At 42.5% G+C, this 15,374-nt stretch overlaps 1 protein-coding gene across 1 annotated transcript in view; it reads left to right on the plus strand.

Moving 5' to 3' along the window:
* The window catches only part of ACAD11 (acyl-CoA dehydrogenase family member 11), a 106,957-nt gene extending 91,789 nt beyond the window's left edge, over positions 1–15,168 (plus strand). The window contains exons 16-20 of the mRNA XM_077269055.1: positions 3,531–3,602; positions 5,029–5,183; positions 6,460–6,576; positions 11,926–12,035; positions 14,045–15,168. Coding sequence (XP_077125170.1) covers positions 3,531–3,602; positions 5,029–5,183; positions 6,460–6,576; positions 11,926–12,035; positions 14,045–14,156 — 566 coding nt within the window. The 3' untranslated portion in view covers positions 14,157–15,168. The remainder of the gene's footprint in view (positions 1–3,530; positions 3,603–5,028; positions 5,184–6,459; positions 6,577–11,925; positions 12,036–14,044) is intronic.
* The last annotated feature ends 206 nt before the right edge of the window (positions 15,169–15,374 follow it).

Raw genomic sequence — 15,374 nt, forward strand, 5'->3', positions numbered from 1 at the left:
TGTGAAATGCATTCTCTATGGCAGAGGTCCCCAACCGCCGGTCCGCGGACCAGGACCGGGCCGTTGGGGTTTATCAGCCGGTCCGCGGCGCCGCTGACAGCTACTTAAGCGGCTAACCACGCCGGTTGTGCGGCCTCCATTCTGTCACACTGCAGCGCCGCAGCGTTCGTCATTCCCCCTTTGGTGGGCGGCCGTGGAGTTCGGGCAGAAGTCTCCTCCCCCTCATCCGCCACTCCCTCCTCCCATCTCCCGCTGTACGAGCAGGGCGGGCGGCTTCCACAGCCCGCCATGTATTTCCGGAGTCACCATGGGTGCCTGTGCGTGTGTGCGGGAACAGCGGGCTGGGCCCCTCTGAATGAAGGTATTACCGGCGGCTGTGCAGGGTCCATGTGTGGGGAGCTGGGGTATATGTAGCAGTGCTGAATATTTTTTTGTTGATAGGATTTCATGAAGTGGCCATGAAACTTAATAAATAACAAACTCCGCCCTGCTACATCAGTAAAAAACCAATTGATTAATCATTAATCAATTGGTTTTTTACTGATGTAGCAGAGCTGAGTTTGTTATTTACTGTTTGTTACTCATGTGCTCTCAAGAGAAGTTATCGGTCTACACTGCACTGATAAAAGTACCACAAAGCTTTAGCATGAGGCCAGATGTAGCAGAGAGGAATGTGTCACTTGTAGATTTCATACACAGAGTGATTCATTTGTCGGGTTTCTGAAACACTGAACACAGATGTAGCAGAGCTGATGGTGTCACAGCAGAGTACATTCATTAATCATTAATGAATGTACTCTGCTGTGACACCATCAGCTCTGCTACATCTGTGTTCAGTGTTTCATAAACCCGACAAATGAATCACTCTGTGTATGAAATCTACAAGTGACACATTCCTCTCTGCTACATCTGGCCTCATGCTAAAGCTTTGTGGTACTTTTATCAGTGCAGTGTGGACCGATAACTTCTCTTGAGAGCACATGATCAATGACTAACACAGGTCTGCTACATCCGCACCGCCGTGCCGGAGGAAATGTTATGGAATGATCAGGAAACTGTCAAGGAGCGAAAGAAAAAGAACAAATCCAGCCCTCATTATAAATGTCATAATTATATGATAAGTATGCACTAAGCTCCATCCCTCCATAACCCCACCCCCATATGACCAAAACCCCGCCCCTGCCCCACCCCCACCGGGCCATGGAAAACTGGTGTTGCTTAAAGCCGGTCCCTGGTGCAAAAAAGGTTGGGGACCTCTGCTCTATGGGGTTGAAACATGGTGATTGACTCTGCCATTGCAGAATATTGCATTTCTTTGCCTTAATCCTTTCACCCCCGGGTCATTTTCCGTTTCTGTTTTTTTCTCCCCTTCTTCCCACAGACATAACTTTTTTTTATTTTTCCATCCATATGGCCATGTGAGGGCTTGTATTTTTGCAGGACGAGTTGTACTTTTGAATGACACCGATGGTTTTACCATATAGTGTACGGGAAAAAAATCCAAGTGCAGTGAAATTGCAAAAAAAAATGCAATTTTACAATTGTTTTTTATTTTTTTATACCATGTTCACCAAATGTTAAAACTGACCTGCCACTGTGATTCTACATTGCGAATTTGTAGATACCAAACATGTATAGGTTCTTTTTTATTTAAGTGGTAACCTAGTTAGCAAGGCAAAAAAAAGACATTAGTCCATCCATTTCAGCCTATATTCCATCAGAATAGGTCCCCAGATCTACGTCCTTCTAAAGAACCTAATAACTGTAAGATACAATATTGTTACGCTCCAGGAAGACATCCAGGCCTTTCTTGAACCCCTCGACTGAGTTCGCCATCACCACCTCCTCAGGCAAGGAATCCCAGATTCTCACTGCCCTAACAGTAAAGAATCCTCTTCTATGTTGGTGGAAAAACCTTCTCTCCTCCAGACGCAGAGAATGCCCCCTTGTAACCGTCACCTTCCTTGGTATAAACAGATCCTGAGAGAGATATTTATATTGTCCCCTTGTATACTTATACATGGTTATTAGATCGCCTCTCAGTCGTCTTTTTTCTAGACTAAATAATCCTAATTTTGCTAATCTCTCTGGGTATTATAGTTTCCCCATCCCCTTTATTAATTTCGTTGCCCTCCTTTGTACTCGCTCTAGTTCTATTATATCCTTCCTGAGCATCGGTGCCCAAAACTGTCCACAGTACTCCATGTGCAGTCTGACCAGGGATTTGTGCAGCGGCAGTATAATGCTCTCATCCTGTGTATCCAGATCTGTTTTAATGCACCCCATGATTTTTTTGGTGAAAAAAAATTCCAAAGTTTGTTGAAAGAAAAATATATTTTTTTTTCGAGATCAATTAGCTAGGTGAAGCCTTTTTTTTGCTTGTTGAGCTGACATTTTTATTAATACTATTTTGGTTGGTTGTTATTTGCATTTTATTGCAATGTTGCGTCAACCCAAAATAAAAACCAAACTTAATTCTGACCACTGGTTGGTGCTCATAGCTATTTGGCAATTCCGGCAATAACAACCACAGGGGTTTTCTGCAGACGTTGGGTTTTCATTTCAACCCATCGGCATCTCGTGGTCAGGTGACATGGGCACCGATGGGTGGGGTTAGTGACGCGCTTCCGGCGCGACCATGTTAAATGTTAGAGATTGACAGCAGCATTGAACATTTTAACAGCCACGGGTGGATCATGATTCCACCCGCGGCTGTTAGGGGGCATGTCAGCTGTCGAAATCAGGTGACATCTGCCAGAAAGATGTGGGCTCATTGCTGGAGCCTACATCAAAGGGGGAGACCCAACATGCGCCGTACATGTACAGCGCAAGCCGTGAAGGGGTTAAACTCCTGAGTTGCCTTTACAGTATGATTTTGGTCATTGTCTGTCAGCACTGTGAAGCATGGTCCAATCAACTGTGCTTCATTTGGTTGAATCTGAGTAGAAAGTATCACCATGTACACTTCAGAATTCATCCAGCTGCTTTTGCCTTTAGTCACATCAATACACACTAGTGAGCCGATGCAACTGGAAGCAATGCATGCCCATGCTATTACACTGCCTCCATATTCCATAATGATTCTTGAATATATTTTGGTCAACAGCTAAAATGCCAAAACTTGTCACTGTCCAAATATTTCTGGTCCGAACTGTACAGTATATTGCTCCTTTTATACGTGAGTTTAAAACCGGAATACAAGCAAAACATAGCTGTACAGAAAAGTTGTCTACAACCAGAACAGTGGCGGAAGGTTTTTGGAACTTGACACATTTCTACAGGGTTATTACCAAACTTGCTCCTAACGCAAAGCAAATAATATTATATTCCCATCAAGTGGGTATCGAAGTGACAGCAACTGAAGAAATACATGTATTAAACATGAATGTGGGAAATGAAATTGGAATATAAGTCATTACTCCGAATTGCTGATCTTTTATAGAAGGGATACCGCTGACAACCTGATTTGTGATCCTTATTCAGTTTTATCACAAATTGTTTTTACTAGCTTTAAACAATTATATTTGCAGATACCCATCATGGAGGGCATTTTGAAGTGCATTTCCAAAACGTGAGAGTCCCTGTAACTAATCTAATTCTGGGTAAGTAGTTAGTATTGTACAGGATTTAGGCACTTTTGGAGCATGGCCTGTTTTTTCCACTATTGTTGATTTGTTCTGCTATCTTTGTGTTTGCTGCAATTTATAACACCACAGAAGTTTTTTATCATTCCAGTATGAAAAGGCAGCTAAGTCCTAGACTTTATTCTGGAAATCCCCCTTCACTGAACAGCCCTAATGTCGCTTCCTTTGTTTTTGAAGAGCCTGATAGGATATCAGATTAGATTCTGCTAAAATCCCCCAATTGTGTACAGGGAACCAAATCTAAAATCCTGCCACCTGTAGTAGTTACTTCAAGTGAATTAAGAAGCAGGTGGTGTTTTTACAAATGATAAATGTGTGCGTGCGTGCAGGCGCCATGTATGATTGGGGTATGTGCGCTGTATTTTCTATGTGTTTTGATACTATCAAAACAAACAGTGCAGATACAAAGTGTAACATTATCTGCCTTTCATTAAGTGTTTCCTGTAAACTGAATGACTTACATCAGTGTCCCACATGTTCTTAATTGCTTTTCCTTTTTGTTGTGTAGATTTATAAATGCTTTATTTGGATGGACATCATAGAACTTATAACTGTGATATAATCTACTCACACTAGTTTGTAACAATGAGGGTTGTAGTTTTACACTTATATAATGTTGGATAGGTTATAGAGTACTCAGACCTGTATAATCTTTACACTCCTTCTGTAGGAGATGGTTTTCTGTTACACTGAGGCCTCGACTCTATCCAGCATGGTCTGTTCTCTAAAATGACTCGCCCTGCAGCTGCATTCTCTCTTAACACATAGAGCCTGTAAATTTGGAGGGTCCTGAATCACCCTGTTTGACATCCACATACTTCTGTAAGCCTGATCCCAGCTCTCTGGTGACATCTCTTGTGGCCAAAAAAGTCAGAGATCCAGCTGAGAAACTCTGCTTATTAACCAGCTAAGTCTTCTTACCAACCTGTTTTGTGAGTCCAGCTACTGAATGTGCTGTGACTTATTAGGGATGGGGGGGGGGTACATACTTATGCAGCGGAGTGTCACTATTTGTTTGCCCTCTTTGCCAAGTCTTCTAATTTTGTGAAATTTAAAATGATTGTGAACTTCTTTGATATTATGGCAATGTTGGCGCCTTGACAAGTACAGCAAACATCAGACTGAAGGCATTTCATTGCAGTAGATTAATGTTTGCGTAACCTGCATATCTCCATGTAAAAGGCAGCTAGTCCGTACACTGTGCACTTTCCTTCCTCTTGACTTATGTGGATGACATTTAAGTGGAATATTCTGAATGACAATATGCCATCATTGGGGCGCAAATATTTTTAAGTCACAGGTTGTGCTAAACATGCAGGATTTTTATGCCAACTCATCTTATTTTCTTTAAATATGTGCCACTTCAGCTCTTTTTCTTTTTCAGGAGAGGGCAGAGGTTTTGAGATTGCCCAAGGTCGCCTTGGACCTGGACGCATACATCACTGCATGAGGACCATTGGAGCAGCTGAGAGCGCTCTTCAGCTTATGTGTGCCAGGGCTGCTCAGAGAACAACTTTTGGGAAAAAGTTGTATAGTCATGTAAGAAGAATTGTAGTGTTATAGATTTGCGAGTACCCACAGGCTGATCACACATCTGGGGGCATATTTTAATCATTTAGAAGCCCAATTTTGATATGTACAACTGGTGGTCTCTATGGTGAACTGTATACGGGGGAGTGCAGAAGTAGTTATATAAATGAAATAGGTAATAGTTGAATTATGATCATGTTATCAACTGTGTACGTCTTTCTTGAATATGGTAAATTTTTCAGAACAGTCCAAAGGAAAAGATCCAGCTGCACAACGTCTGGCAACCATTGTGGCCATTCAACCAGGTCTTCTCTACCTATTCACTTATAATAAAAAAAAACCCCACAAACGAAGAGACACTTTACTCTTGTATATACCCCCACCCCCACATCGTATAATGCTGTGTTCAGTCTAATGCTAATGATGAGCAGAACAGTATTTAATAATGAGAATTTATAAGGAAACCAGGTCAGCTAAATTCAGTAGTAGTCATTAAAAATAAGAAATGAGAAAATCTATTTGCAGGACTCTGGTCCACCAGCCAGTTCAGTAAACCGTGACCGCTGAACGGGAGTGCTGCTGGTCCTCTTTAGATTAGCCAGGCATCCTGTGTTTGTGCTTTTGTCATGATGATGTCATGCAGGCCCGACTTATCAAGAGTGTCTGCAGATGGCATCAGGTGAGATGTGATTTGCAGGGCTCCCATCCACCAGTCTTGGAATACTGACTTGGCTGCTGGACCAAAGTCCTTCAAATGGATTATTTTATTTTTACTAGAAAGCAAAACTACTGCTCATTGCAGGAAACAATATTTTCTATAGGACTTCATTTATCATGCCATGCTCTATCTCTTCACCACTGCCCCTGTTCTTTGTTGACAGGCTGCAGCAATGACTTCACAACTATAGTACATCACTGCTGCTTCCAGATCTAGCTCAGAATCACTGCGGAGAGCTGTGATTGGCTACATTGGTCATGTGCTATAATGTCACCGCTGCATCCTGTCGACAAAGTTCAGGGGCAATGCTGGACCTGCAGAGCGTGAGTGAAGCTCGGTATATTTATAACCTTCTGAACCCCTATGGTGTAAGAAAGTAAACTTTGGAAAATCATTTTAAGGAAAAGTAAACAGATGGCACAGCAAGATAAATGAAGTGATAGTTGTGGTTTCCTTTAATAAGCTTTGTTTGCTTTCTAGTCATATACTTTGTGTTGACCTTTGTAAATTAGTTTACCGGTCATGCACGTATATAAACCATTGTGGTCTGTGTTTGTCTTTACACAGGAAGTGGTTGCACACTGGATAGCAGAGAGTCGCATTGCAATTGAACAAGCCAGATTGCTGACACTGAGAGCAGCAAAAGCCATAGATACGATTGGCAGTGCTAAAGCTCGAAAAGAGGTACAGGATATGGTTCTCATTGTAACTGTGAATTGTGTGAGCTCTAAATATTACATTGTGTAAGTTAAACGTTATTCTTGAAAACAACCCCTGATCATACTGTATGTCTTATCACCCCCTGACTTTATGCCACTGGATTACCAGAATATTTGTAACAACACCAATAATACCTAAATTAAGTGGAAGCACAATTCTGCAAATAATATGAACAATACCAGAAGCGGCTCTGGGTTTTCCTACACACTAAGAAATGTAAATTTGATGCCCCCTCTTCTATACACAGCTTAAGTGGTTTGAATATTAGACATGTGACTGATCACTTGCAATTTGCATGTCTAGTTATGTGCCAACTAGTTTCTCTCCCTATTTCGCTCAATGTTCAGTGAAAAACTACAGCCCGTGCTTCACTGAACAAAGCAAGAAGAGAAGCTAGTCAGCATGTAACTGTAAGTAGAATCTCATACATGTGGTCATGGAATGATCACTGGAACAGGAAAGTGGATCCAAATCCTCGCAGTGAGTATATTACACACACTTAGGAGAATTCATTATAAAACTAAAGCACTGTATCATGCCCAATCCTACCATAAATATAGATGTAGGAACCCTAAACTTGTCAGGCGTCACAATACTTTATTCACGCAGCCGTGTATCACGTTATCTGACTAGTTATGGATTGTTACATGCATACAAGAACAGAACTAATAACCTTCCAGAAACACAGCACCAGAACTAACCGTACAGAAATACAGTATCACAACCACCATCAGTACATAAATACATGATCAGAACCATCATAAGTACAGGAATACAGCACCAAAACTACCAAAAATGCAGAAATAGACTATCTCTATCACCATCAGTACAGAAATGCATTAAAAGAACTACAATCAGTACTGGAATAAAGCACCAGAAGCACAATTGGTACACAAATACAACCCCAGAATCACCAACAGTACATGAATATATCACCAGAACAACCAACAGTCCAGAAATACAGCACCAGAACCACAATCTGTATCAGCACATTATTACATGAATACATTGCACGATCCCCCTGAGAGAACCACTGACGACTCCTTTTGAACGGCAATGTGTAGGTGTTATTATTTTTACAAGGAGGTAACCTAGGGATTGAGAACGGTTGTCACAGTAATGGACAACCATTTTTAAGTGGTTATTCCCATCTTTATAAATGGGTATTGTCAAATAGTGCTTGTAAATAAAAGCAGTTTTCAATTTACCGCTCATTAAATTTTAGCTTGTTCTTGAAAGCTTTTTTAATTCTTGGATCCCGGTCAGACGCCTCTCGCTCAGCCAAACCAGATCTCCACTTTGCACTGACGAGGGGCAGTACCCCGAAACACAGTGTCTGCAAATTGAGATTCTGGTTTGGCTATTATCCTAAGTCATGTGACAAGGCTCGTTACAGGGTCGACATTGACTGTTAGGATTGCTACTTCCAATAGGTGGGACTAGAGTTCTAGTCCTCTTCCTCTCTGAAGAGACAATTTGCATATTTCCCAGAGGAGCATTGCGGCCTCAAGTCTCTTCATCTCGACATTCTTAATATGTCACTCTCCGCAAGGAGAAACGATACTTCTTGGATCCCTACTTTACAGCACCAGTACCTTGGAGACTGACCACAACTGCCACTATATATATATATATATATATATATATATATATATATATATATATATATATATATATATATATATATATATATATATGTGTATATATATATATATATATATATATATATATATATATATATATATAATATACGCATATACACAGCTCTGGCAAAAATTAAGAGACCACTGCAAAATTTTCAGTTTGTCTGATTTTTCTCTTTATAGGTATATTTTTGAGTAAAATGTAAATTGTTCTTTTATTCTATAAACTACTGACAATATGTCTCCAAAGTTCCAAGCAATACATTTTGTATTTATTTTCTGAAAATGAGAAATGTTCAAAATAACAAAAAATGCATTGCTTGCAGACCTCAAATAATGCCAAAAAACAAGTTCATAATCATATAGAAACAACAATACTAATGTTTTAACTCGCGAAGAGTTCAGAAAGCAATATTTTGTGGAATAACCATGTTTTTTAATCACAACTTTCATGCGTCTTGGCATGCTTTCCACCAGTCTTTCACACTGCTTTTGGGTGACCTTATGCCACTCCTGGCACACAAAATGTAAGCAGTTCTTCTTTTTTTGATGGCTTGTGACAATCCATCTTCCTTTTGATTACATTCCAGAGGTTTTCAATGGGGTTTAGGTCTGGAGATTGGGCTGGCCCTGACAGGGATTTGATGTGGTGGTCCTTCATCCACACCTTGATTGACCTAGCTGTGTGGCATGGTGCATTGTCCTGCTGGAAAAACCATTCCTCAAAGTTGGGGAACATTGCCTGAGCAGAAGGAACTGTTTTTCCAGGATAACCTTGTATGCGGCTTGATTCATACATTCTTCGCAAAGAACAACCTGCCCAATTCCAGCCCTGCTGAAGCATCCCCAGATCATCAATGTTCCTCCACCAAATTTCACAGTGGGTGCAAGACACTGTGGCTTGTACGCCTCTCCAGGTCTCCGTCTAAGCAATAGACTACCAGGGATTGGGCAAAGCTGAAAATTAGACTCATCAGAGAAGATTACCTTACTCCAGTCCTCTATAGTCCAATCCTTATGGTCTTTGGCAAACTTCAGCCTGGCTCTCCTTTGCTTCTCATTGATGAAAGGCTTTTTTCTAGCTTTACATGACTTTAGTTCTGCCTCTAGGAGCCTGTTACAAACTGTTCTTGCCATGCACTTCACCCCAGCAGCCATTTGCCATTCCTTTTGTAGGTCACTTGATGTCATCCGGTGGTTGCTGAGTGGTATTCAAATAAGATGACAGTCATCCCGGTCAGTGGAGTCGTTTTCGCCCTCTGCCGGTCTGTAGCTTTGTTGTCCCCAATGTCTGCTGCTTGACCTCGTTGTAATGGACCTCCGTCTAGGAAAATTTAAGGATGGAGGCAACATGACGCTCACTGTGTCCCTCCGCAAGTAAAGCCAGAATTAAGCCCTTCTTTTCCTCACTCAATACTTTTCTTTTCATCTCCTTTGGCATGGTTAAAAGTTATTTTTTCATTCCTGTTGCTTTTGGGATATTACTAGCACTTGTTTTGCCATCCAGCTTTTCCTATTGCAAGAGGATTGTGAACACTACAGCAGTGTTTTTTATACTTTCCTTCGTTAAATAAGATTTGGGTCAGGTGATCACCTAATCAGAAGCACATGAAGCAGAATGAGGTGTACTCTGGTTGGAATTCAACTGACACTGGAATGGAATGGCTGTCAGACATGTAGAGAAGGTGATTTTTATAAAACTGTGCAGTGGTCTCTTAATTTTTGCCAGAGCTGTATTACACACTCTCTGACTGAAGCTGATTGTTGTACCATGCCCTTACCTCCTTTTTCTAGCAAGCTTCAGCACAATGCTTACAAACTAAACGGCAGCGGAGGTCTGATTTCTAGGCAGCAAGCTGTAAACAAGTATTAATATCGCTAGACTGGTGCAAATTTTTATAATTGCAAAAGAGCTTGTTGATTCCTAGCAGTGGCATAGGAAGGGGGGTGCAGGGGGGGCGGGCCGCCCCGAGCGGCACAATGCCGGGGGCGGGTCCGACCCAGAGAGGAGGAGGAGGAAGAAAAAAAAAAGAGAGACGCGGGCCCTTTAAATCTTCGGGCGGCGCCGACCGCCGCCACGACTAGGGCCCCCCCCGATGGGCCCCCCTTCTACAGCGCTGGCATTGGACCCCCGTTCTAATACTCACCTCTCCTGGTTCCTGCGGCAGCTGCAGCGTCTTCGGCGCCCTCTGACTCTGCGACGTCTCAGGGCAGAGGGTGCGATGACGTCATCACTGCGCGCTCAGCCTCTCTGTCCTGAGCGTTGCAGAGCCAGAGAGACGCTGAGTGCACTGGACCTGCGCTGGGAACGGGAGAGGTGAGGATTTTACTTTTTTTTTTTCTTTATGTCTGACTCAGACACACTGGGGGTAATATGCTGGACACACTGGGGCAGATTGCTGGACACACTGGGGCAGATAGATTGCTGGACACACTGTCTGGGGGCAATGCTGGACACACTGAGGCAATGCTGGAGACCCTGAGGCAGATTGCTGGACACACTGGGGGCAATGCTGGACACTGGGGCAGATTGCTGGACACACTGGGGGCAATGCTGGACCCTGGGGCAGATTGCTGGACACACTGGGGGCAATGCTGGACACTGGGTCAGATTGCTGGACACACTGGTGGCAATGCTGAACACTGGGGCAGATTTCTGGACACACTGGGGGCAATGCTGGACACTGGGGCAGATTGCTGGACACTGGGGGCAATGCTGGACACTGGGGGCAATGCTGGACACTGGGTCAGATTGCTGGACACACTGGGGCAATGCTGAACACTGGGGCAGATTGCTGGACACACTGGGGCAATGCTGGACACACTGGGGCAGATTGCTGGACACACTGGGGCAATGCTGAACACTGGGGCAGATTGCTGGACACTGGGGCAGATTGATGGACACACTGGGGGCAATGCTGGACACTGGGGCAGATTGCTGGACACACTGGGGCAATGCTGAACACTGGGGCAGATTGCTGGACACACTGGGGCAATGCTGGACACTGCGCCTGTGCGGCCGCCCTGCTTGTGAATCCAAGCCCCGCACTCTGCATAATGCATAACACACTGCGGGGCTGGGATTATCAAGGTGGGCGGCCGCACAGGCGCAGTCTGCAAGCCTGGCTGTGACGTCAGACAGCCAGAGCTCTCTGCGCCTGCACCAAACAGCGATACACAGCGCAGGCGCCGGATTTAATGGGTAAACAGCGCCGAGGGGGCGGTGCCCGGCGTTGAGTGATGGCAATGGGGGGGGGGGGGCAAACTCTTGAACAGCCCTGGGCGGCAAAAGCTCTAGCTACGCCAGTGATTCCTAGTACTATTTGACAATATCGCCGGATAAATGAAGTTGGGAATAACTTTTAAAATGAGTAAATAGTGTAAGTTTTACACCTTTTAAACAGCTGGACTGTTCTTTTGAGATGAGCACTTAAATGAAAAATGTTCAGGACTACATTTTTTTTTCCTTCTCCCCTATCTGTCTACTGCCAAAGGTCCCATCTTTTGTTGGGGAAGAGAGTCAAGGAACTGATGCCCCTGGGAGCTTGGCCAGTATGCGGTACCCTAAGATCATCCCTATTTAGAAATCCTTCTGGAAAAAAGTCATATTGTGTTCTTATTCTGTGTATTGTATAGTTTTGTGATGCTCATTGTTTTCCTTTCACTGCAGATTGCAATGATTAAAGTTGTAGCACCTAGAATGGCATGCCAAGTGGCTGACCGGGCAATCCAAGTATTCGGAGGAGCTGGAGTATGTCAGGACTTTCCACTGGCTTTTATGTAAGTGGCTGTACATTTACATATGCATATATGTGCCGTATTTTCCAGGGTATAAGACAACCTTTTAGCCCTGAAAATCTTCTTAAAAGTCGGGGGTCGTCTTATACGCCGGGTGTCGTCTTATAGGATGGGTGCGGACCAATGTGCATATGGTGGGGGGACTGGTCCCGACGACAAAGAGAGGGGGCGTCTCACAGGGAAGGTGGAAGTGGAGTATCCCCCCTATTACCTCATTGTGGCAGCGATGCTCCCTGCGGGACTCTGTGCTGGGGGCGGCGGCTCCTCTTTGTGAAGCGTGAGGGCTCTGTGCTGGGGGCGGTGGTGGCTCTTTGTGCAGCGTTGGAGCTCCGCTGGCATTTCCTCAAAGCCCAAAGGCCCCGGCAGCTCCATTGCTGCGATGTTGTGGCCTCCGGGAAAATGGCCGCTGGGGCGGCGCATGCTCAGATTCAGATCTCGTCCCGAGATCTCGGGAGACAAGATCTGAAACTGAGCATGCTCCGCCCCCAGCAGCCATTTTCCCGGAGGCCACCGCATCGCAAAAATGGAGCTGCCAGGGCCTCCGAGCTTTGAGGAAATGCCAGCGGAGCATCAACACTGCACAAAGAGCCACCGCCGCCCCAAGCACAGCGCTCCCACACTGCTGAAAGAGGAGCCACTGCCCCCAGCACAAAGACCCGCAGAGAGCATCGCTGCCACAATGAGGTAATAGGGGGATACTCCACTTACACCTTCCCTGTGAGACACCCCTCCCTTCGTCACCGGGACTACTCCTCCCATCATGTGCAGATTGGTCTCACCCGCCCTGTAAGATGACACACAGCGTATAAGAAGACCCGCGACTTTTAAGAAGATTTTATATTTTAACTTGAAAAGTTATACACCCACTTGTCTTATACACCGGAAAATACAGAACTTAAAAAAATAAATAAAAAAAGAGCTTTGGGGAACTTTGTTACAGAAGCCTACTGGTAGAAAAGCCTTTTGCACAAGTTGAGCTGTAACTATTTGATGGAACAAGCCCAAGCCAGAGCTGCATTACTGTCAGTCTGATGCTGCTAATGTCTTTAAAATATGTAAAAGTGTATAAATGTCTTTATCCATATTAGGGGCATTTTCAAGTCAAGCACACATGGGCTCATTACATAGGAGTATGTTAAATGGAATCTTGTTTATGTGAATCTTTGTAGCCCACACAAAAGAGTTTTTTTTTAGTTTTGTGTTGTGATGTTTGTTATGCATATTCTTTCTGCATTAGTTGACTCAACAGTGAAATGTGGAGTAATATTTTTCAAGCAAAAAATGCCTGAAGAATTGACCTGTTGCTGCTTTTACTACATGAGGAAAACAAATGCTGCACCTTGTGTACTGCAATTTTTTTCTTTTCCATTTAAATGAATAGCAGGCATAGTGAAAGAGAATTTGAAGCAACTTTTCATACAGATCTTGAAGCAGGATGTGCTCAAAAATCCATGTTGCAATGTCAATATGACCTGCTGAGCGTATGATCAGTTTTTTTGACTTTTCTTAAGTTTGTAGCTTCTTTCCTTCTTTTTAAAAGCTTGAAGCGGCTTAAAGAACTGATCTGACCATTCTTCAGCCTGCTTTTGTTTGGAAGACACTCAATAGTTTATATATGCAGTTAAAAAAAGTTACTGTCAACAAAGCAATCGCAAAATGACCAACAATACATTGCTGTTTTTGTTGTTTTTGGACCCAATTTGAGCACATTTCTGTGTATTCATTTTGATCTTTTTTATTTCATCGAACCTTTTATACTTCAAGTATTTTTATACTATGTAGGTCATGAGCTGTGCACATTCTTTATCCTTGAGGGTTTTGAGGAAAGTGTGTTTCTTGGCACTTGCCCGGCATAAGTGCATTTCCTGGGTAAATCTCAGAGAGAACAAAGTACATTTTCTTTAACCCACTTTAGGTTGTTCTACTTTTGAATAAAAGTGAAATGAAATGTGGGTTTGCTGTGTAAACTTAACCAATATATTTGTTTGCAGGTATTCAGCCTTACGGACTCTCCGTATTGCTGACGGTCCTGATGAAGTTCATCTCTCCGCCATTGCAAAAATGGAATTGATGGAACAAGCAAAGCTGTTGTCAAAAATGTAAAACTATCCTTACATTATTCAGAGTCAAATTGGTTCTTGTAATTTGTAAATCTTATTGAAATTGGCACCTAAAATACTGAAAGGAAGTTTGTCACAGGACAGATTAAGAAAGTCTGTTATCAGAAAATACATGTTTTAAGTTCAATAGAATCAATCCCAGCACATGGCGTTAACGGGAAGTGCATGTTATATGTACACTATTGTAATGTACAGCCTAACTGGCTGAGACACCACATTTTACAGTCACAAATACTGTAAGCAATAAATTAACAAAAGGCACCTTTCATTTATACACATTGTAGGCTTTGAAATAAAGCCCTGAATGTGTGCAGTGGTAACGGTATTTCTCCATAGATGATCTTACATTTAGCCATCAGTCTGAGTCTGATTCCATTTTTTCTTAATAAAACCTGTTCTGTTAAAATGTGGTTCTTAAACTGAGATCTCCAATATGAAGGCTGATTTGCTACCTGGTATAACATATTTGTCCATAGAGAGGGTGTTTGGATGCAATGTGTATGCAAGGTTGCAAGGTTTTTGAATCTGTGATGTTACTTTCGGTGCATAATCATCCAAGGGTGTTCTATCAAAAAATGTCTATTGAGAAAACCTTTAATCAAAAATTAAATGTTTGTATTTGTTTTTTCTTGTAAATCACAAAAAATAACAGGATAATTTTCTGACTTTATTTACTTGATTACAGGGTAATTAATGTAATAAGATTGACTTCAGAAAGTTCCCTCTACTGCTGATAATAAACTTAAATAGATTGTAATTAGTACATTTCAGCAAATGTTGAAGTATAAAGCCAATATCTCAACTTTGTGCTCTCTTTTCTATGTGCAGTCATTAATTATGCTACTTTTAACCATATACTACTTTTTATGGTATTGTCAAAAATAACACCAAAACAATATGTTAATTTTAACTGCACTTAAAATGTAATTATGACATTTTGGATAACTGATTTTTCTATACTGCTAGTATTAACAATAAAGTAGAATTTAAGCTCATTTTCTTGTTTCTCCTATTTTGGTGTGTATGTATATTATGGTATTTTGTGTAACCAACACTAAAGTTGTTCAGTTCCTCGCAGTAGAAGTTTACTTGATTTATAATGTTGTAGGGTTGCCTCCCATCCACAACTACTGAAATTACCATTAGGCCATGTTCACGTGGTCAGTATTTTACATTCGTATTTGTATGCCAAAACAGGGAG

The sequence above is a fragment of the Ranitomeya variabilis genome, chromosome 6 (genome assembly GCF_051348905.1).
Source record: "Ranitomeya variabilis isolate aRanVar5 chromosome 6, aRanVar5.hap1, whole genome shotgun sequence".
Taxonomy (NCBI): Eukaryota; Metazoa; Chordata; class Amphibia; order Anura; family Dendrobatidae; genus Ranitomeya; species Ranitomeya variabilis.